Here is a 25,509-nt window from a genome sequence, read left to right as displayed (position 1 = left end):
GCCAAATTTAAATATCGGGCGCGACCAATCACCGATCTTGGCTCCACATTTAAACACCGCTGTGCTGATTAGTCACGGCCGATATTTAAATGTGGCGCCCAAATCTGTGATTGGTCGCGGGCAGCGTCGGCGACCAATCAGCACAGCGGTGTTTAAGTTTTGCGCTAAGATCAGTGATTGGTCGGGTCCGAAGACCGCGACCAATCATCGAATTGTCTTGGTGAGGACCGGGGAGCGGCGCTGCCTGTGCGGGTACTTACGCTGCGAGAACCCGGGACATAACGGGCGCTCGCAGCAGAAATATCCCGACCCGCAGAGCCGCTTCCCGGTCCTCTCTTGCGCATGGAGGTCAGCGGCGCCGGCGGTCCTTCCGCTAATACCGGCCGGGAGATGAGAACCTCGCGCCGCTCATCTCCCGGCTGCATCTCCGTCCCGCAGATGGGTCCGGCGGTCGGGTTTCTTCTGCTGTTGCTGGCCGGGAGATGAGCGCCTCGCGGCGCTCATCTCCCGGCTGCTTCGCCGCTGAGCTCCGTCCCGCAGATGAGCCGCTAACGGCCGCCATCTTTTTTCAGAAATCCAGCGGCTCTGATTGGCCGCTGCCGGACCAATGAGCGACGCGGGATTTCCTGGACAGACAGACACACAGACAGACAGACAGACAGACAGGATAAGACGATTATATATATAGATAATACTGCCCCTATGTACAAGAATAACTACTATAATACTACTCCTATGTACAAGAATATAACTACTATAATACTGCCCCCTATGTACAAGAATATAACTACTATAATACTGCTCCCATGTACAAGAATATAACTACAATAATACTGCCCCTATGTACAAGAATATAACTACTATAATACTGCTCCCATGTACAAGAATATTACTACTATAATACTGCCCCCTATGTACAAGAATATTACTACTAAAATACGGCTCCCTATGTACAAAAATATAACTACTATAATACTGCTCCTATGTACAAGAATATAACTACTATAATACTGCTCCTATGTACAAGAATATAACTACTATAATACTGATCCTATGTACAAAGAATATAACCACTATAATACTGATCCAATGTACAAGAATATAACTACTATAATACTGCCCCCTATGTACAAGAATATAAGTACTATAATACTGCCCCTATGTACAAGAATATAACTACTATAATACTGCTCCCTATGTACAAGAACATAACTACTATAATACTGCTCCCTATATACAAGAATATAACTACTATAATACTGCCCCCTATGTACAAGAATATAAGTACTATAATACTGCCCCTATGTACAGGAATATAACTACTATAATACTGCTCCCTATGTACAAGAATATAACTACTATAATACTGCTCCCTATATACAAGAATATAACTACTATAATACTGCCCCCTATGTACAAGAATATAACTACTATAATACTGCTCCTATGTACAAGAATATAACTACTATAATACTGCTCCTATATACAAGAATATAGCTACTATAATACTGCTCCTATGTACAAGAATATAACTACTATAATACTGCCCCCTATGTACAAGAATATAACTACTATAATACTGCTCCTATGTACAAGAATATAACTACTATAATACTGCTCCCTATGTACAAGAATATAACTACTATAATACTGCCCCTATGTACAAGAATAACTACTATAATACTGCCCCCTATGTACAAGAATATAACTACTATAATACTGCCCCTATGTACAAGAATAACTACGATAATACTACTCCCATGTACAAGAATATGACTACTATAATACTGCTCCAATGTACAAGAATATAACTACTATAATACTGTCCCCAATGTACAGGAATATAACTACTATAATACTGCCCCTATGTACAAGAATATAACTACTATAATACTGCTCCTACTGTATGTACAGGAATATAACTACTATAATACTGCTCCCTATGTACAATAATATAACTACTATAATACTGCTCCCTATGTACAAGAATATAACTACTATAATACTGCTCCCTATGTACAAGAATATAACTACTATAATACTGCCCCCTATGTACAAGAATATAACTACTATAATACTGCTCCCTATGTACAAGAATATAACTACTATAATACTGCCCCCTATGTACAAGAATATAACTACTATAATACTGCACCTTATGTACAAGAATATAACTACTAGAATACTGCCCCCTATGTACAAGAATATAACTACTATAATACTGCACCTATGTACAAGAATATAACTACTATAATACTGCTCCTATGTACAAGAATATAACTACTATAATACTGCCCCTATGTACAAGAATATAACTACTATAATACTGCTCCTATGTACAAGAATATAACTACTATAATACTGCCCCTATGTACAAGAATATAACTACTATAATACTGCCCCCTATGTACAAGAAAATAACTACTATAATACTGCCATCTATGTACAAGAATATAACTACTATAATACTGCTCCCTATGTATAAGAATATATTTACTATAATACTGCCCCCTATGTACAAGAATATAACTACTATAATAATGCTCCCAATATACAAGAATATAACTACTATAATACTGCTCCTATGTACAAGAATATAACTACTATAATACTGCCCCTATGTACAAGAATAACTACTATAATATCGCTCCTATGTACAAGAATATAACTACTATAATACTGCCCCCTATGTACAAGAATATAACTACTATAATACTGCTCCCATGTACAAGAATATAACTACTATAATACTGCCCCCTATGTACAAGAATATAACTACTATAATACTGCTCCCATGTACAAGAATATAACTACTAGAATACTGCCCCCTATGTACAAGAATATAACTACTATAATACTGCACCTTATGTACAAGAATATAACTACTATAATACTGCCCCTATGTACAAGAATATAACTACTATAATACTGCTCCTATGTACAAGAATATAACTACTATAATACTGCCCCTATGTACAAGAATATAACTACTATAATACTGCCCCCTATGTACAAGAATATAACTACTATAATACTGCCATCTATGTACAAGAATATAACTACTATAATACTGCTCCCTATGTATAAGAATATATTTACTATAATACTGCCCCCTATGTACAAGAATATAACTACTATAATAATGCTCCCAATATACAAGAATATAACTACTATAATACTGCTCCTATGTACAAGAATATAACTACTATAATACTGCCCCTATGTACAAGAATAACTACTATAATATCGCTCCTATGTACAAGAATATAACTACTATAATACTGCCCCCTATGTACAAGAATATAACTACTATAATACTGCTCCCATGTACAAGAATATAACTACTATAATACTGCCCCCTATGTACAAGAATATAACTACTATAATACTGCTCCCATGTACAAGAATATTACTACTATAATACTGCCCCCTATGTACAAGAATATAACTACTATAATACTGCCCCCTATGTACAAAAATATAACTACTATAATACTGCCCCTATGTATAGGAATATAACTACTAAAATACGGCTCACTATGTACAAGAATATAACTACTATAATACTGCTGCTATGTACAAGAATATAACTACTATAATTCTGCCCCTATGTACAGGAATATAACTACTATAATACTGCTCCCTATGTACAAGAATATAACTACCATAATACTGCTCCTTATATACAAGAATATAACTACTATAATACTGCTCCCTATATACAAGAACATAACTACTATAATACTGCTCCCATGTACAAGAATATTACTACTGTAATACTGCCCCTATGTACAGGAATATAACTACTATAATACTGCCCCTATGTACAAGAATATAACTACTATAATACTGCTCATATGTACAAGAATATAACTACTATAATACTGCCCCTATGTACAATAATATAACTACTATAATACTGCTCCTATGTACAAGAATATAACTACTATAATACTGCTCCCTATGTACAAGAATATAACTACTATAATACTGCTCCTATGTACAAGAATATAACTATTATAATACTGCCCCTTTGTACAAGAATATAACTACTATAATACTGCTCCTATGTACAAGAATATAACTACTATAATACTGCTCCTATGTACAAGAATATAACTACTATAATACTGCTCCTATGTACAAGAATATAACTACTATAATACTGCTCCTATGTACAAGAATATAACTACTATAATACTGCTCCTATGTACAAGAATATAACTACTATGATACTGCTCCTATGTACAAGAATATAACTACTATAATACTGCCCCTATGTACAAGAATATAACTACTATAATACTGCTCCTATGTACAAGAATATAACTACTATAATACTGCTCCTATGTACAAGAATATAACTACTATAATACTGCTCCTATGTACAAGAATATAACTACTATAATACTGCCTGTGTGTACAGGAATATAACTACTATAATACTGCTCCCTATGTACAAGAATATAACTATTATAATACTGCCCCCTATGTACAAGAATATAACTGCTATAATACTGCCTATGTACAAGAATATAACTGCTATAATACTGCCCCTATGTACAAGAATATAACTACTATAATACTGCCCCCTATGTACAAGAATATAACTACTATAATACTGCTCCTATGTACAAGAATATAACTACTATAATACTGCTCCTATGTACAAGAATATAACTACTATAATACTGCTCCTATGTACAAGAATATAACTACTATAATACTGTCCCCTATGTACAAGAATATAACTACTATAATACTGTCCCCTATGTACAAGAATATAACTACTATAATACTGCTCCTATGTACAAGAATATAACTACTATAATACTGCCCCTATGTACAAGAATATAACTACTATATTACTGCTCCTATGTACAAGAATATAACTACTATAATACTGCTCCTATGTACAAGAATATAACTACTATAATACTGCTCCTATGTACAAGAATATAACTACTATAATACTGCTCCTATGTACAAGAATATAACTACTATAATACTGCCTGTATGTACAGGAATATAACTACTATAATACTGCTCCCTATGTACAAGAATATAACTACTATAGTACTGCTCCCTATGTACAATAATATAACTACTATAATACTGCTCCTATGTACAAGAATATAACTACTATAATACTGCTCCTATGTACAAGAATATAACTACTATTGTACTGCCCCTATGTACAAGAATATAACTACTATAATACTGCCCCTATGTACAAGAATATAACTATTATAATACTGCCCCCTATGTACAAGAATATTACTACTATAATACTGCCTATGTACAAGAATATAACTGCTATAATACTGCCCCTATGTACAAGAATGTAACTACTATAATACTGCCCCCTATGTACAAGAATATAACTACTATAATACTGCCCCTATGTACAAGAATATAACTAATATAATACTGACCCTATGTACAAGAATATAACTACTATAATACTGCCCCTATGTACAAGAATATAACTACTATAATACTGACCCTATGTACAAGAATATAACTACTATAATACTGCCCCTATGTACAAGAATATAACTACTATAATACTGCCCCTATGTACAAGAATATAACTACTATAATGCTGCTCATATGTACAAGAATATAACTACTATAATACTGCCCCTATGTACAAGAATATAACTACTATAATTCTCCTCCCTATGTACAAGAATATAACTACTATAATACTGCCCCCTATGTACAAGAATATAACTACTATAATACTGCCCCTATGTACAAGAATATAACTACTATAATACTGTCCCCTATGTACAAGAATATAACTACTATAATACTGTCCCCTATGTACAAGAATATAACTACTATAATACTGCTCCTATGTACAAGAATATAACTACTATAATACTGCCCCTATGTACAAGAATATAACTACTATAATATTGCCCCTATGTACAAGAATATAACTACTATAATACTGCTCCTATGTACAAGAATATAACTACTATAATACTGCTCCTATGTACAAGAATATAACTACTATAATACTGCTCCTATGTACAAGAATATAACTACTATAATACTGCCTGTATGTACAGGAATATAACTACTATAATACTGCTCCCTATGTACAAGAATATAACTACTATAGTACTGCTCACTATGTACAATAATATAACTACTATAATACTGCTCCTATGTACAAGAATATAACTACTATAATACTGCTCCTATGTACAAGAATATAACTACTATTGTACTGCCCCTATGTACAAGAATATAACTACTATAATACTGCCCCTATGTACAAGAATATAACTATTATAATACTGCCCCCTATGTACAAGAATATTACTACTATAATACTGCCTATGTACAAGAATATAACTGCTATAATACTGCCCCTATGTACAAGAATGTAACTACTATAATACTGCCCCCTATGTACAAGAATATAACTACTATAATACTGCCCCTATGTACAAGAATATAACTACTATAATACTGACCCTATGTACAAGAATATAACTACTATAATACTGCCCCTATGTACAAGAATATAACTACTATAATACTGACCCTATGTACAAGAATATAACTACTATAATACTGCCCCTATGTACAAGAATATAACTACTATAATACTGCCCCTATGTACAAGAATATAACTACTATAATGCTGCTCATATGTACAAGAATATAACTACTATAATACTGCCCCTATGTACAAGAATATAACTACTATAATTCTCCTCCCTATGTACAAGAATATAACTACTATAATACTGCCCCCTATGTACAAGAATATAACTACTATAATACTGCCCCTATGTACAAGAATATAACTACTATAATACTGTCCCCTATGTACAAGAATATTACTACTATAATACTGCCTCCTATGTACAAGAATATAACTGCTATAATACTGCCCCTATGTACAAGAATATAACTACTATAATACTGTCCCCTATGTACAAGAATATTACTACTATAATACTGCCCCCTATGTACAAGAATATAACTACTATAATACTGCTCCTATGTACAAGAATATAACTACTATTGTACTGCCCCTATGTACAAGAATATAACTACTATAATACTGCCCCTATGTACAAGAATATAACTATTATAATACTGCCCCCTATGTACAAGAATATTACTACTATAATACTGCCTATGTACAAGAATATAACTGCTATAATACTGCCCCTATGTACAAGAATGTAACTACTATAATACTGCCCCCTATGTACAAGAATATAACTACTATAATACTGCCCCTATGTACAAGAATATAACTACTATAATACTGACCCTATGTACAAGAATATAACTACTATAATACTGCCCCTATGTACAAGAATATAACTACTATAATACTGACCCTATGTACAAGAATATAACTACTATAATACTGCCCCTATGTACAAGAATATAACTACTATAATACTGCCCCTATGTACAAGAATATAACTACTATAATGCTGCTCATATGTACAAGAATATAACTACTATAATACTGCCCCTATGTACAAGAATATAACTACTATAATTCTCCTCCCTATGTACAAGAATATAACTACTATAATACTGCCCCCTATGTACAAGAATATAACTACTATAATACTGCCCCTATGTACAAGAATATAACTACTATAATACTGTCCCCTATGTACAAGAATATTACTACTATAATACTGCCTCCTATGTACAAGAATATAACTGCTATAATACTGCCCCTATGTACAAGAATATAACTACTATAATACTGTCCCCTATGTACAAGAATATTACTACTATAATACTGCCCCCTATGTACAAGAATATAACTACTATACTACTGCCCCCTATATACAAGAATATAACTACTATAATGCTGTCCCCTATGTACAAGAATATAACTACTATAATACTGCCCCCTATGTTCAAGAATATAACTACTATAATATTGCCCCTATGTACAAGAATATAACTACTATAATACTGCACCTATGTACAAGAATATAACTACTATAATACTGCTCCTATGTACAAGAATATAACTACTATAATACTGCTCCTATGTACAAGAATATAACTACTATAATACTGCCCCTATGTACAAGAATATAACTACTATAATACTGCCCCCTATGTACAAGAATATAACTACTATAATACTGCCCCCTATATACAAGAATATAACTACTATAATGCTGTCCCCTATGTACAAGAATATAACTACTATAATACTGCCCCCTATGTTCAAGAATATAACTACTATAATACTGCCCCTATGTACAAGAATATAACTACTATAATACTGCACCTATGTACAAGAATATAACTACTATAATACTGCTCCTATGTACAAGAATATAACTACTATAATACTGCTGCTATGTACAAGAATATAGCTACTATAATACTGCTCCCTATGTACAAGAATATAACTACTATAATACTGCCCCTATGTACAAGAATATAACTACTATAATACTGCCCCTATGTACAAGAATATAACTACTATAATACTGTCCCCTATGTACAAGAATATTACTACTATAATACTGCCTCCTATGTACAAGAATATAACTGCTATAATACTGCCCCTATGTACAAGAATATAACTACTATAATACTGTCCCCTATGTACAAGAATATTACTACTATAATACTGCCCCCTATGTACAAGAATATAACTACTATAATACTGCCCCCTATATACAAGAATATAACTACTATAATGCTGTCCCCTATGTACAAGAATATAACTACTATAATACTGCCCCCTATGTTCAAGAATATAACTACTATAATACTGCCCCTATGTACAAGAATATAACTACTATAATACTGCACCTATGTACAAGAATATAACTACTATAATACTGCTCCTATGTACAAGAATATAACTACTATAATACTGCTCCTATGTACAAGAATATAGCTACTATAATACTGCTCCCTATGTACAAGAATATAACTACTATAATACTGCCCCTATGTACAAGAATATAACTACTATAATACTGCCCCTATGTACTAGAATATAACTACTATAATCCTGCCCCTATATACAAGAATATAACTACTATAATACTGCCCCTATGTACAAGAATATAGCTACTATAATACTGCTCCCTATGTACAAGAATATAGCTACTATAATACTGCTCCCTATGTACAAGAATATAACTACTATAATACTGCCCCTATGTACTAGAATATAACTACTATAATACTGCTCCTATGTACAAGAATATAACTACTATAATACTGCTCCTATGTACAAGAGTATAACTACTATAATACTGCCCCTATGTACAAGAATATAACTACTATAATACTGCTCCAATGTACAAGAGTATAACTACTATAATACTGCCCCTATGTACAAGAATATAACTACTATAATACTGCCCCTATGTACTAGAATATAACTACTATAATACTGCTCCTATGTACAAGAATATAACTACTATAATACTGCTCCAATGTACAAGAGTATAACTACTATAATACTGCCCCTATGTACAAGAATATAACTACTATAATACTGCCCCTATGTACTAGAATATAACTACTATAATACTGCTCCTATGTACAAGAATATAACTACTATAATACTGCTCCTATGTACAAGAGTATAACTACTATAATACTGCCCCTATGTACAAGAATATAACTACTATAATACTGCTCCTATGTACAAGAGTATAACTACTATAATACTGCCCCTATGTACAAGAATATAACTACTATAATACTGTTCCTATGTACAACAATATAACTACTATAATACTGCCCCTGTGTACAAGAATATAACTACTATAATACTACCCCTATGTACAAGAATATAACTACTATAATACTACCCCTATGTACAAGAATATAACTAATATAATACAACTACTTTCTCCTGTTTATTAGGTTGTGTTTGCTCGCTGGACTTGGTGTAAATGATGATGTGTATTTTCCATTATGTTGATATGTTTTGCAGATCTCATATGTCAGTCGGCCAATAGAACATTCGCTGTCAGACATATATATATATATATATATATATATATATATATATATAGGAGACCACCAACATACACAAAAATTCAAGAATAAAACACAATCTGTGAATTTTTGCCATCAGGTTCATCCTCGGACACAATGTGATGAGCACTTTATGGACACAGAGCGGCTGCTCCTGAGCAGAGATGTGAAGACTAGTGGGTGTCTGTCTGTCATCGCCCTCTCATAATCCCGTCCTGCTCCTCATCATCACTTCCCTTGCTTTCTGTTACATTATTAAGACAGATCATCTTCCTCAGGGGCACTGAAAAAAAATAACACAAGAGATGGATCCTCTCTCATTGTGAATGAGGATGAGACAGATGCTGGATATCACTGCCTCTGAAAAAACCAAGTGCTAATCGAGGACTATGATAGAGGACTATTCTAGTTTATAAAGTGTTATCATGCACCACTATGCCCTAAAGCGATGTTCCCATTTCACCAGTGAAGAATTAGAAATTTTGCAATATTTTAATATACTTTTATATTCCTCACCAATTTTAATATATTGGCTTTCTGTCAATGAATGGGAACATTCTTATATATGTATAGAAGCTGAAAACCTCTTCAAACATGGCCGACTGTACCCTCTGTAAGAAAGCAGGGGGTGAGGTCCTGATGACAGGTGTGTGTTACTGAGATGGTTTTATTTTTGACTGAATTTTGGTTCCAGGATTTAGGAGCGACCAAAAGAGTCAGGGTGGGAAAGGTTGCTCCCATACTCCAGTCTTTCATGCTTGATAAAATGCACCTGGTCTAGCCCAGGAAATAGTAGTGTGCAGAGGCTAGAGAAAGAAGGAGCTGGTGGATAGTCTGCACTGCAGCCTGAGAGGTTCCTGTAAAACCAAGTTGGTGAGAACTTCTGATTTACTTTGCCTTACCCATAGAGAGAGGACTGTTTTGTTACTCATTTGTGCTGAAGAAAGGACTGTTTAAATTTTGGAACTGTAAAGTTTATGAAGGGCAATAAACTTTATTCTGTTTTTATATAAAAACCCTGTCCTGGTGCGTATCCACGCTGCTACCAGAAAGCCATAACCTACAATTGGGGTTTGAATGTGGGCATAAAGTCTCAAAGAGCACAGGTGATTATAGTTTAAAGACTGAATATCCTGGGTAAAGGCAGATACTGCAATGCAAACACAATATAAAACCATGGAGGAGCTTGTTAAGTAACTGGTCCAGGCCAATCTGCAGTTGCATCAGCAGCAGACCCAACAAGAAACCAGCAAACGCCTGATCCAGCAGTTTTAACAGCAGCAGCATCAGCAGCAGATATATCTCCTGGCAGAAATTGTCCAGGTAAAGAAGACGGCTCTTCGCGGTTAGGGACTTGTTTCAAAGCCACCCACTGTCGCAACCGCGCAATCTCTCCATCCATTTGCTGTATCCGTACCCACTCATCCCTGGGCCGCCCCAACACGTGTCCTTCTTTCACTTCCCCGATCTGTCCCTGCGTAGCGGACAACAGGCTGCCAACCCTCCGGAAGCTGGGCACCTCTTCGGCCTCCAGTTCTTCATCTCGGTCACGGTCGGGGTGCTCATGGGTCACCCTGGAGAGGGCATCAGCATGCGTGTTTTCAGCCCTAGGCCGGTAGGTGATCTTATACCGGTACTGAGCCATGCGAGCCGCCCATCGTTGTTCCAGGGCTCCCAACTTCGCGTTCTCCAGATGAGCCGACGGGTTGTTGTCTGTCTTCACCAACACTTCAGACCCCAACAAGTACTCCGCGAACTTTTCTGTCATTGCTCACACTAGGGCCAACAATTCCAGTTTAAAGGAGCTGTGATTGTCTGGGTTCTTCTCAGAGTCTTGGAGGGAGCGACTCACATATGCTATCACCCGCTCTCTCCCCTCCTGCTCCTGCGACAGCACGGCCCCTAGACCAAGGAGACTTCCATCGGTGTGAAGAACGAAGGACTGAGAAAAGTCCGTGTAGGCCAGTATGGGAGCTTCCGTCAGGGCCATCTTCAAGGCCCTGAAGGCCTCCTCCTGTTCTCTTCCCCATTTCACTGTTCAATTTTTCGAGCCCGCAGGTATCCCTTGAAGGAGCTCCAGTAGCGGATTAGCGATGCGCGTGAAATTTTTCACGAATCTGCGGTAATACCCTGCGAGTCCTAGGAAGGCCCGCATGTCCTTTACAGTCTTCGGGGTGGGCCACTCTTGCACGGCGGCCACTTTCTCCCGAGTGGGCCTGACTCCTTCACCGGACACCGTGTGCCCGAGGTACTCAACCTGCTTGCGGAATATATGACATTTTTGTGGCTTCACCTTCAGGCCGTGATTTCGAAGGCGACTCAAGACTTGCTCCAGTCGTCGTAGATGTTCCTGGAAGGTAGACGCACAGACGATGATGTCATCGAGGTAGATCAGTGTGGCCTCAAAGTTCAGATCGCCTAAACATCTCTCCATCAAGCGTTGAAAGGTCCCGGGAGCGTTGGTTAGGCCAAAAGGCATCCAATTAAACTCGAAGAGTCCCATGGGCAACACGAATGCTGTCTTGGCGCGGTCGTGTTCAGCCACTGGCACTAGCCAGTATCCGCTGGCCAGATCCAGGGAGGAGAAGTATATCGCCTTGCCTAGGGTGGATAGAGACTCCTCGATCCTGGGTAAAGGGTACGAGTCTCTTACGGTGCAAGCATTTAGCCGCCTGTAGTCCACACAGAATCGTAGGGTTCCATCCTTCTTCCTGACCAGGACGATTGGAGCCGCCCACGGGCTCTGGCTTTCCCGAATCACCCGTTCTGTATCATATGGGCCAGCATTTCCTTCACCTCCTGGTATATTTGCGGGGGTATCTGTCTATACCGTTCCCGTACCGGAGCAGCATTTCCCATAGGGATCTCATGGGTGATGGCCTCGGTACATCCAAAGTTGTCCTCATGTCGGGCAAAGACGTCCTGGTACCGTCCCAGCATCTCCTCGACCTGGTACACCTGTTAAGTCGTGAGCCCTGTCAAATCAGCACGCATCTGTTCTAGGATCCTTCGACCGTCCTTAGTCTGAGGTCAAGGAGACCCCGATCGTACGGTGATCGCCAGGGTCCAGGGATCCCCCCTTACGGCTGACAATTGTATCGCATCTGGCGGTTCCAGCTGTTCTGGCATCCCCAGGATCTGGGCTATTTCGGTCCTGGCGGGAAGAATGAGCTCACTCGGATTCAGGTTCACGCATCGTACCACCACTTTTCCCTTATGGATGGTAGCCAAGGTCCGCGCTACCAATAGACCCGGAAGCACCTTGTCCACGGTGGTTGACTCGATCTGAATCTCTACCCCTTCTAGTGGGGTGCAGGCTCGGACGGGCAAAGTGAGGACTGTCTGTCCTGGTGGTAAGGTGAGGGTGTTGGTGGTGGGTATTATCACCTTTCCCAGAACTCTTCCCCCACTCGAAGTCTCTTGCGCCTGGGCAACCCTGATCAGCTGCTGGAGGGCCTTCCTTTGAGGGGCTCTAGAGTTCCACCGCCCTAGCGTGAGCTCTCGTGGTTTCCTAATCAGGATCTGCCCGATTTCCTTCAGCACGTTCATACCGAGGGTCACTGGTGGTCCTGGGCTGGCATCTCCGCCTGTCAGGAAGACTCCTTTTCTTCCCATATCTTGTCCGCACACCCGGATGCGTAACCACACTACTCCTGTGACCGGAATGGGCAGTTGGTTAGCGGCTGTGAGCTTTATCAAGGGACCCCCTTCATTTCGTGCCATCTCTGGGTACCGCTGACGGAAATAAGTTTCTCCCATGGTGGTTACTAGATATCCCGTGTCGATCAAGCAGTGAACTGCCCGTCCGCCAAGCTCGGCCCACACTGTCGGGCTCATGGATATTAAGTCTTAGGGACTCACTGCCTTCCTCCGCTCCGGGTTGCGTCCCTCACACCCGGAGCCCGTCAGTTTAACGGCTGCCGGGACAGAGGCCTTCCTCGACTGGCACAGCTCCTGGCGTAATGCCCCATGCCCCACAATTCCAACACATTAGTCCCCTGTCTGCAGGGGGTCGTCGGACCACCCGATTGGGCTCTGTTCCAACCCGGGGTCTGGGCTCATCCTTTACTTCACCCGGGGGTCTCGGGTCAACTGTTCCGGCTCTCACTGATTGAGCCACTCGAACATTGTACCACTCTTCTCGCATTTCTTGGATCTCCCGCCGCATCTCTCGGGCCCATTCTGGTTCGGCCGTGGGTGACGGGGGCACTGCATTGCCCCGGACCATCCCTGCCAGGGTCACTACCCCCATCTCCTGTTCCCTCACGCGGGCCTCTGCCCCTGCCTCCAGAAATGTCATACGCGTGTTGGTGCGCAAGCGCTCTCGCAAGGCCTGTCTCAGCTGCGCATCTCTGAGGCTACGAACTGGTCCCGAAGTACTAGGTCCGGGGGCCCCACTCCCACGTCTTCTAGGTTCGTTTTCCTAGTGATGTAAGTGTACACACTCTGTAGGGCGTTGACATATTGGGTCACAGTCTCCCCCTCCCTTTGTACCTGTTGGAACAGTCGCATCCTTAACTCTGCCACATTAGTAGGGTCCCCATGCATTTCTTCTAGGATCCGTACCACCTTTTCCACCATATTTCGGTCAGTGGGGGAACGCAACATTACTGACTGTCGAGCTTCTCCTTCTAAAGCCAGCAAAGCTATCTCTGCTTGCATATCGGGGGTCATTGGGTGCATCCGTAACATGCTCTTAACCCGTTCTACCCAATCCCACAGCATCATGTTGTCTCCGGTAAACTTTGGGAGATTATTCAACATGGCGCCCAGGGGCAGGCTAGCTGTAGGGGCTCTTGCGCTGGCCTGTTCTGCCATGCCTGCAACTGCGTCTGGGGACGACATCCTGCCGACTACGCCAAATGTTAAAAGGCTCGGATGCCGCACACAGCACGCAGAGAGTATGGCAGAGGTTTAATTCAAGATTTGGTTTCTCCACGCAGGGAGTGTAAATTTAATTAACACAACAATAAAACAGTAAAATCGGACAATAAACGATTGTGGTTTAACTATAACACGGAAAGGATGAACAATACGGCGCAGTCCCAAAAGTTCAGGCTGAATAAGAGAAGGTAGATTACTGGAGGCTTGCACTTATCTGTCCTTTAGCGATAACTACGTCCGTCTTCAGACACTCACTCCGGAGGGTGTCCGTCTTCTGGCGGCAGTGGGCGGTCTCGGGTCTCACCCACTGGGCCCCCAGTCCTTTTGACCACACGACAGCGGTCACGATTCCTTTAAGAGCCGTAGCAAGCTCCTCCGACGTACAACAAACTGCGTTAGGATCACTAATCCCGTGTGCGTCCTCACCCGTAGGTCACCGTCAGATGTCTGGAAAACTGTGGTGATGCAGGTAACTGAACGATCACTTTCTGTAGGCCCGGTACAGACCGTACGCCCCTTGTTTTGCGGCAAGCTGTGTCACCCGTTCGTCCGTCACCGCAGACAGGTCAGCACGTCTCTATTTCACCGAGGACAGGGCAGCACGTCTCTCTCTCGTTGTCGGCAGGTCAGACTGTTTCTCCCCAACTGCCGGTCTGCTCTCCACAACCAACTGTCTCTTTCGCGCGAGCCCAGACACCTGACTTCCTCTCTTCCGTCCCTCTCCTCTGTCCCCCAGCACTGTCCAGGAAGTCCCCCGTGCAGTCTTAATCCCCCGTCCCTTGGCAACACTGGGCAGGAACCTGGCAGTTCTGGCGCCGGAGCTCCGCACCTGTCCCTAGGCAAGTCTTCCTTCTTACACTGGGTTGCCCAAGGAGATCCCCAGAATGCAGAAGACCTCGTGAACCTCATGGGAAGATACCTGAGAACTCCCTGAGCAGTCAAGTGAGCCTGAGGTCACCTTTCTAGGATACCCAAAAGAAGGGGCCAAAGTTCATGTCTGTGGGGAGGCCAAAGACCCAGGAGGGGTCAGAGCCAGGTTCAAGGGGTACATATCGTACCACTATCTGTTGGTGGTTTCATGACCCGGGTTATATAGCAGCCGATTGTCCGATGGTCTCAGAACCGATGGACTGCTTGGCAGCTGACGCTTCTCATGTTGTGCACATCCTGCGTGCAGTGCTGTACCTCGCTTAGTGAGTCACCTTACCTGTACCAGGTGACGGTGACTGGTGTGACTGTGACTGGACTCCTGGACTTAGGAAGTTTGGGGAACCTATTAACTGACACATTTCTGTATGTGCTAGTCCCTAGGAAGAGAGTGGGGGTGAGGTGTGTCCATGGAGCCACCAAGAACTATCCCATGGCCCAGGTCTACATACGTACAGAATGTGGTTCTGTGTCCCACCAAGTCGATGTTCCTTTGCTCTGGGACTTATGGGCTAAAGCTGTGGCACCCAGTAGTCCGGTATGCCACCAAGAGTCGGCTATGGTAACAAGGTCACAGGATGTAACCAGTGAACTTTGTTTCACTGTACTGGCTAGAAAGGAGGATGATTAAGTCTCCCCTGAAGCCAATGTCCTTGACCTGGAGGAGTCCCACGACAACTTTAGGACTGCCCAGCTCAGAGACTTAACAGTAAAAGGTACCAAGGAAAATGTAAATGGGGTTCCCCAGGAGACGGGAGTCGATAATAGTTTCCGGTATTTTCCCAGGAATAATGATCTGTTGTATAGAGGAACCAAAGTGAGGGGTCAGGTAAAAGAGCGCCTCCTCAAGGCCCAAAAGGCCCAATCCAAGGGGTATAATCGGTTGGCTCGAGTGAGACAATGTAGGTCTGGAGATCGGGTTCTTGTGTCAGTGCCCACAAGGGAGAGCAAGTTCCTTACCAAGTGATAGAGACCCTATAGGGAGTTGGAAAAGGAGGGAGAGGTCAACTATAAAGTAAACTGACCAGGAAAAAGAAGCCCTTCCAGATATATCATATCAACGTGCTAAATCCCTGGAAAGATAGGGACCCGCTCAAAACCCCTTTCTTGTCGGCCCAGTCAGAAGCCAACATTGCGATTGTCAAAAGTGGCAGAAACTTTGTCACCTTCCCAAAATCAGCATGGCCGGAATTTGTTACAGCCAAATAAGAACAAGTTTTCGGAGTTGCCAGGTCTCACTCGTGTCGTCAAGCATGAGATATGCACAGAGCCTCTCGCTCAGGTCAATTTAAAACCCTATAGGATTCCTGAAGCCCGCCAGGAGGAAATTTCAAAGGAAGCAATACAGAGCTGACCTCGCCCCACCCCTCATGAAAAAAACAGATCAGAGCATTCCTGGGAATTTTAGGATATTACAGGAGATTTGTCCCTAATTTTGCCGTAATAGCGGTGCCTCAAATCGATCTCCTAAAAGGTACTAAATCAGTTATGGTTAAGTGGTCTTCAGAGGCTGAGAGAGCATTTCAGGAGCTTAAATTGGCCCTGTGTAGGCAACCAGCGTTGGTAGCGCCAGATTTCTCCAAAGCGCTCATAGTCCAGACAGAGAAGCCAAATGGCGGGCTAGGAGCTGTCATGTCCAAGGAGATAAATGGGAAAGAACGCCCGATGGTCTACTTGTTTAGAAAGATTTCCCCATTCTAGAAAAGTTACTCAATTACAGAGCATAGACCCTGTAAGCTACATGGAAATGCGGATGCTCTGTCAAAGGTACACTGCTTACTGGCAGATGGAGCAAGCCCCAGCCTTGGGCGGAGGGGGGGGGGTATGTAAGGAAGCAGGAGGTAAGGTCCTGGCTATGACAGGTCTGTGTTACTGAGTTTTTTTTACTTTTCACTGGATTTGGGTTCCCGGATTTAGAAACGATTAAAAGAGTCTGGATGGGAAAGGTTGTTCCCATACTCCAGTCTGGGTCTTACTTGTCTAATAGCACCTGGTCTAGCTCAAGTAATAGTAGTGTGCTGAGGCTGGAGAAAGAAAGAGCTGAAGGCTAGTCTGTACCGAAGCCTGAGAGGTTAATTTTAATACCAAGTCGGAGAGAATGCGTGATTTACTTTGCCTTACCCAGAGAAAGGACTGTTTCGTTACTCTTTTGTGCTGAAGAAAGGACTGTTTTCATTTTGGAGATGTAAAGTTTATGAAGGACAATAAACTTTTTTCTGTTTTGATATAAAAATTTTGTGCCTGTGCGTATGTACGCATATAGCAGAGAGCCCAAACATCATGTTTTACCACCATACAGTACAGCTCACTACAGTAAACCTTACAGTTTCATGCAATATGGCTCCCAAATTGTAGCGCCATATGTTGTAAGTAATACTTTCATACGACAACCTATGCTACCCAGTGCCTTGCCATACACTGCAAAAATACTCTACTTTACATTGCCAAACACAATGCCAAGTAAATACTGCCATGTTGTGCTTATACACCAGCTTCACACACAAAGTGATATAACACCAGTTCTGCACTATGGATAAGCAACACTGCATGTTCGTCACAAGTCTTGTGTGCCAGGCCATCTGTGGCCAGTGTTCACCCGCAAGGTACAGGTTGCCCTTCTTATAGGCTGGCACTATGCAGAGACCTGATACAATGTATCGTGTATTGGTAATCTATTTGCATTAAACAGATTATTATTTACAATTTATCAGTGCAGGTAAAATGTATCATTCTGGAGTCCAAGTTAATAGGTAAAATGAAGTGGTTATGTATGACATTTTATATTACATACTTTTCTTCATCATGGTACTGAAAACTGTAGTCCATGTTCCTGTCTTTTGATACTGAGCACCAAATTCCCTGCACTGGGATTTAAAATTTTACATCCTCAATGCTGGCAGCCACCTCTAGGGGGAGCTCACTGCATACTATTTATACTTCAAACTCAATAAAACTGTATGCATTGAGCTCCCTCTAGTGGTGACAGAAGGCAGCCAAAATATTAGGTTTTTAAAATGTATGCCTGTGCAGAGGATTTGGAGTTATGTAATAAAAAAAAATTGTTCTGACCGATATAAAGAAGTAATAAAAGATTAATTAGTAAAATCATTTTCAAGCTAAACAAACACAGTATACTGAAAAAAAGGCATAATTTTCAAAAGTTGGCCATGACCTGTTTGCCTAAGCATGTGCCTTCCTTTACAGTAATAAAAACCGGGTTTTATAGGTAACCCAACGCAATCCTCTGACATCAGCACCCAAGGCCTTTTAAGGCAGGCTCAGTCAGAGGTATGATGCTTGGGTATTAAGAAGCATTGTCCATAATTGTCTCAAGTTGGTCAGGAGTTTGTTACTGCTTCACTTGACTCAGCTGCAGCCAGGTGTCTAACATCACTTCTCCTCCTGACTTCAATATTACAAAATTACAGATTATAAAATTGCAGATTTTCAAGCTCAGTACAGCTAAATAGGTGTTGTTCATACTTACCTCTCAGCAAGCAAGTTATTACTCCTCACAACTGTTCCCAAAACTATTAACATCAAGCACAGCAAGCAAGTTATTACTCCTCACAACTGTTCCCAAAACTATTAACATCAAGCACAGCAAGCAAGTTATTACTCCTCACAACTGTTCCCAAAAGTATTAACATCAAGCACAGCAAGCAAGTCATTAGTCCTCACGACTGTTCCCAAAACTATTCACATCAAGCACAGCAAGCAAGTCATTAGTCCTCACGACTGTTCCCAAAACTATTCACATCAAGCACAGCAAGCAAGTCATTAGTCCTCACGACTGTTCCCAAAACTATTCACATCAAGCACAGCAAGCAAGTCATTAGTCCTCACGACTGTTCCCAAAACTATTCACATCAAGCACAGCAAGCAAGTCATTAGTCCTCACGACTGTTCCCAAAACTATTCACATCAAGCACAGCAAGCAAGTTATTACTCCTCACAACTGTTCCCAGAATTGTTCATGCCAAGTATCTGCAATCAAGCTAACGGACCTCTTCAAGAAAATTTTGCCTGTGTTTCACTACTATCCTGCTGGGAGATACTAGACTGCATTTACTTCTCTATTGTTCCTGTGATTAAACATTACTCTGCTGTAAGATATCACACTGCATTCCCTTCTCTGTTATTCCTGCGATTAACCATTGCTCTGCTGGAAGACACCAAACCACATTCCTGATATTAACTGCATCCCTACTGGAAAATGCTAGTTTTCCCATACACTTACTGTTCCCTTATCACACCTGGCTCTGCTTCATCTGCTTGGCTGCCATCCTGAGTAACATACTGTCCTGGTAATTGCTGACCAACGTGTCAACCATCGATACCCACTCCTCTGCACCTTCGCCTCTGACAGTGCCGCTCACTCAGATCTTCGGCTTAGAGAATACACTTAACCAGAGGAGGTTGTGCCAAGCAGCAGTTTAACAAATGAATTCTACACTGTGATTGGTGTATATGGCGTCGATTACCATACAAAAATTGGTGTGGCTTCAGGACCAACTTACTGGCATGGTGCGTGATTTTTCCACCTCCCATAGTGACTTCTTTCCATTCTTTACTTTCACAGGTTCTGATGAGGTGCTGTCCATTTGGCTTGTGTTTTATGTGACTACGCCCAAGGCCATGTACACAGATGTTCAGCTAATCTCTGTGTCTGTGACTGTTATGTGTGACTCACTTGTGGTTTCAGCTGGCACACTCCTGACAAGAGGGAGGCAGCCTGCGATAAGACTGGCACCATGCCTGTGCTTAACCCTGTGCAGGCCTCCTGGACGGATTTATCACTTTATTTAGTTTGCGCAAATCACAAAACCCCAAACACAGAATTAAAGGTCAACTTCACAGAAACTTTATGAGCAGATTCAAGTGACACCTGAAACATGTATTTAACTACTGTGGAATTAGTCTATAGTGTAACACTTGTATTCAATAACTCAGGATCAGTAATGTAATGTATGTACACAGTGACTGCACCAGCAGAATAGTGAGTGCAGCTCTGGAGTATAATACAGGAGGTAACTCAGGATCAGTAATGTAATGTATGTACACAGTGACTGCACCAGCAGAATACTGAGTGCAGCTCTGGAGTATAATACAGGATGTAGCTCAGGATCAGTAATGTAATGTATGTACACAGTGACTGCACCAGCAGAATAGTGAGTGCAGCTCTGGAGTATAATATAGGATGTAACTCAGGATCAGTAATGTAATGTATGTACACAGTGACTGCACCAGCAGAATAGTGAGTGCAGCTCTGGAGTATAATACAGGATGTAGCTCAGGATCAGTAATGTAATGTATGTACACAGTGACTGCACCAGCAGAATAGTGAGGGCAGCTCTGGAGTATAATACAGGATGTAACTCAGGATCAGTAATGTAATGTATGTACACAGTGACTGCACCAGCAGAATAGTGAGTGCAGCTCTGGAGTATAATACAGGATGTAACTCAGGATCAGTAATGTAATGTATGTACACAGTGACTGCACCAGCAGAATAGTGAGTGCAGCTCTGGAGTATAATACAGGATGTAACTCAGGATCAGTAATGTAATGTATGTACATAGTGACTGCACCAGCAGAATAGTGAGTGCAGCTCTGGAGTATAATACAGGAGGTAACTCAGGATCAGTAATGTAATGTATGTACACAGTGACTGCACCAGCAGAATAGTGAGTGCAGCTCTGGAGTATAATACAGGATGTAACTCAGGATCAGTAATGTAATGTATGTACACAGTGACTCTACTAGCAGAATAGTGAGTGCAGCTCTAGAGTTTGGTCCTCGTACTCTTATTTTATATATCCACATTTTGTAAGGAACCTCAAGACTGATAACACAAGCTTACATTTCTGCTTCACAGCAAGTTTAATAATTCTGGAGATATTAATGCTGTGCATGTCCCCTTAAGAGAAAACATTGTGTTTCTCAGCATGAATATTCAGACACATGTTCATACAGACATGGACGCGCTACATGTTCTTTTCTGCCCATTACCGCCAGGACAACAAAGACGGGAACTGCAGCAATGAAGCACCCCTATGGATAAGCTGCAATTCCTGGGAGCCAATGAGCCTTAAAACAACACAACAGAGAAGGTAGAGGAGGTAACCATGAGACGCACGGCGGCGGCACTGCTTCCACTCCTTATACCACTGCCAGAGCGCTGCATAAGGGGGCATGACACTGGCATTACAAGGTCCAATTCCAGTAATACTTTTCCACTTGAGTTGTTTAGTGAAGTGACTCATTCTTTCATACTATCCAGACAATGATCACAGGACCAATTCCAAGAAAATGTTCCTGCTACAAAGATCCCAAAACTCTGATGATAGCAAACACAAAGCTAATACAATTTTATTTTAAAAATTCTGTGCAGAATAATTTCACAATATATCTACATAAGGATCAGAGACCAATCTATCTCCAAACCCTCGGCATACATGTACAGGTAAATAACAAAATTAAGATTGCCTGTAGACACCACTAGAGGGAGCTCACTACATACAAATTTATACAGTCACCACTAGAGGGAGCTCACTACATACAGATTTATACAGTCACCACTAGGGGGGGGGGCTCACTACATACAGATTTATGCAGTCACCACTAGAGGGAGCTCACTACATACAGATTTATACAGTCACCACTAGGGGGGGGGGGCTCACTACATACAGATTTATACACCCACCACTAGGGGGAGCTCACTACATACAAATTTATACAGTCACCACTAGAGGGAGCTCACTGCATACAGATTTGTACAGCCAGTGCTAGAAGGCGCTAACTATATACTTATTTATACAGTCACCACTAGGGGGAGCTCATTATATACAGATTTATACAGCCACCACTAGGCGCTCACTACATACAGATTTATACAGCCACCAATAAAGAGAACTCGGGGAACACAGGTCTATAGAGCATATATTACTGTCAGTGATTATCATTAATATTTATATAGAACAATTGATTCCATGGTGCTGTCAGACAATTCAGCAGGAGAGATGGTATGAAAAAATATATCGTATAAAACATAACTTTTACTAAGACCATTTAAAACTACCGTACCTAGGATTCAAATACAGACATAAAGTGCAATAAACTCACAAAGTGATCAGAGCTTAAAAGAGTAATTGGTTTGGTCTCAACACTCCAATGAAGTTTTCACAGGCCGGGGGAACCCGGATTTCCAAGGCCTCAGGGGCTGTGGATAATCATCAGGGCTCAACAACGATCCGGAGAAATATTAATAATATGCTGATTTCTCCTGTCGTGCCCCTGCAAAAGCTACCGCCCTGACAAGGGCAGTCCCCAAGTTTGAGACTAGTGGACAGTGACATGCCAGGTCTGGGACGGCAGTGTGAGGAGACTAAACGCCATGCATGCTCCTCTGGGAAAGTAAATATGCAAAGTGTCTCTTCAGAGAGGAAGAGGACTAGAACTCTAGCGCAATAGGTGGGACGAGAGTTCAAGTCCTTTTCCTCTCCGAAGAGACAATTTGCATATTTAGACCAGTTAATGATATTTTATAGTGAAGAGTCTTGTTACAAGTGGTGCATGGGCCACTTATCATGATGGACAATGTATTGCAGGAATGTAATGGCAGAACATGTGACACATTCCCAGAATGCTTTGTGCTAATAACTGGGAGTGCCCTTTAACCCCGTTAAGGTCATTCTAGCCCAATTCTATATTCATGCATGAACACTAAGATTACCCATGTATGAAACCAAGTTACAAAGTCTCCGCACAGATCTAGGAAGGATTTTCTTTTGGAATTTCCTTGAACTTTCCATCACATTATCTGAAGTTGAATAAGATGAGTTTTTCCCAGAAGGATTTTCCCATCCGTCCTTTGTCACAGTCCTGTCAGTCAATGACTATTAGGTACTTGGTGGTTCGTATGTAAGCTCCTCAGCCTCCGCCTGATCCAGACTACTCCAATACAGGCTGAAGACAAGGAGCGATCCGAGAATTCATCCACCGGCCCCACTAATAAAGCCGAAAAATGAGAAGGGGAATGCACATACAAAAAGCTTGGAGCAGTAGCGCAAAATCTGCGGCATCAGGGCGAGTTATGGCCACGGTCTACACAGCCACCAGGAATGGAACCAGTCACACAAAACTGTCCACAAACTGCTGCCAGAAGTGTTGTAGAATGTGGTGATCGGTTTCTAAAGATCTGAAAAGAGTCTTAGAGCATTAAGTAAAGTTATAAAGTAGCGTGCACTTCTTTTAAAGAGTCAAGGGGGTGGTAGATTAGGGGCAGTACATTTGCCATTTTCAGTATTGGTCGGAGCCCCCCTCGCCCGAATCCCATTGATAGTTTCACTCTACAAGATCAGAATTCCGAGTGGAGTGAAAAGATGAAAACAATCCACAATTCCACCTTTGTGATTTGAGATGTTTTTTCCCCAGAGGTTATTATGCAGAATACCATGACCTGGCAGCGAGATTCTCCGGATCACTGCCATTACAGCGATACCAAACGTCTATAGATATTTTTAATATTTTAGTGGTTAAAAAAAAAATGTTGAACCTTTTGCTTTGCGTTGTAACTTTTTACTTTTACATCGGTGGAGCTGTATGAGCAATCGATTTCTTCCTTGCTTTCATGCGCGCTGAGTTGTAGTTTTTATTAATACCATTTCGGGGCACTTAGGACATTTTGATCAATTTTTATTACATTTCTTTGGGGGAAATTGACCAAAACCAGCAACTTACTTCTCAGCATTCTACGTACGGTTTAAAGAAATTCAGATTTTGATAGATTATTATTATTATTATTTATTATTATAGCGGCATTTATTCCATGGCGCTTTACATGTGAAGGGTATATACATAGCAAAAACACTTAAAATAATCTTAACAAATCGAGTCAGCGACTGGTACAGGAGTAGCGAGGACCCTGCCCGCGAGGGTTCATATACTACAAGGGATGGGTGAGGATACAGTAGGTGAGGGTAGAGGAGGTCATGAAATAATGTGGTGGAGCGGTGGTTACTGCAGGTTGTAGGCTTGTCGGAAGAGGTGGGTCTTCAGGTTCATCTTGAAGGTTTCCACGGTAGGCGAGAGCCTGATATGTTGGGGTAGAGAATCCCAGAGAAGGGGGGATGCACAGGAGAAATCTTGTATGCGATTGTGGGAAGAGGAGATAAGAGGGGAGTAGAGAAGGAGATCTTGTGAGGATCGGAGGTTGCATGCAGGTATGTACCGGGAGACTAGGTCACAGATGTATGGGGGAGACAGGTTGTGGATGGCTTTGTATGTCATGGTTAGGGTTTTGAACTGGATTCTCTGGGCAATGGGGAGCCAGTGAAGGGATTGACAGAGAGGAGAGGCCGGGGAATAGCGGGGGGACAGGTGGATTAGTTGAGCAGCAGAGTTTAGGATAGATTGGAGGGGTGCGAGAGTGTTAGAGGGGAGGCCACAGAGCAGGAGGTTGCAGTAGTTGAGGCGGGAGATGACGAGGGCGTGCACTGGTGTTTTTGCAGATTCGTGGCTGAGGAATGTGCGGATCCGGGAGATATTTTTGAGTTGGAGTCGGCAGGAAGTGGAAAGGGCTTGGATATGTGGTGTGAAGGAGAGATCAGAGTCCAGGGTTACCCCGAGACAGCGAGCTTGAGGGACTGGGGAGAGTGGACAACCATTGATGTTGATAGATAG

At 41.3% G+C, this 25,509-nt stretch overlaps 1 protein-coding gene across 9 annotated transcripts in view; it reads right to left on the bottom strand.

Annotated features, from left to right (window-relative positions):
* TNS1 (tensin 1) overlaps nucleotides 1-25,509 on the bottom strand; it is a 608,032-nt gene that overhangs the window by 568,392 nt on the left and 14,131 nt on the right. The window contains exon 1 of one of the 9 annotated variants that reach the window (XM_073647440.1): nucleotides 20,346-20,484. The exons of the other annotated variants lie outside the window; for them this stretch is intronic. Within the exon in view, the coding sequence (XP_073503541.1) occupies nucleotides 20,346-20,429 (84 nt within the window). The 5' untranslated portion in view covers nucleotides 20,430-20,484. Of the gene's footprint in view, nucleotides 1-20,345; nucleotides 20,485-25,509 lie in introns of those variants that run through there. 9 annotated transcript variants of the gene reach the window in all.

The sequence above is a fragment of the Phyllobates terribilis genome, unplaced genomic scaffold (genome assembly GCF_046119375.1).
Source record: "Phyllobates terribilis strain yellow unplaced genomic scaffold, ASM4611937v1 Scaffold_9__5_contigs__length_417890890, whole genome shotgun sequence".
Taxonomy (NCBI): domain Eukaryota; kingdom Metazoa; phylum Chordata; class Amphibia; order Anura; family Dendrobatidae; genus Phyllobates; species Phyllobates terribilis.
The sequence above is the reverse complement of the archived record's forward strand: the minus strand, read 5'-3'. Positions and strand labels throughout refer to the sequence as shown.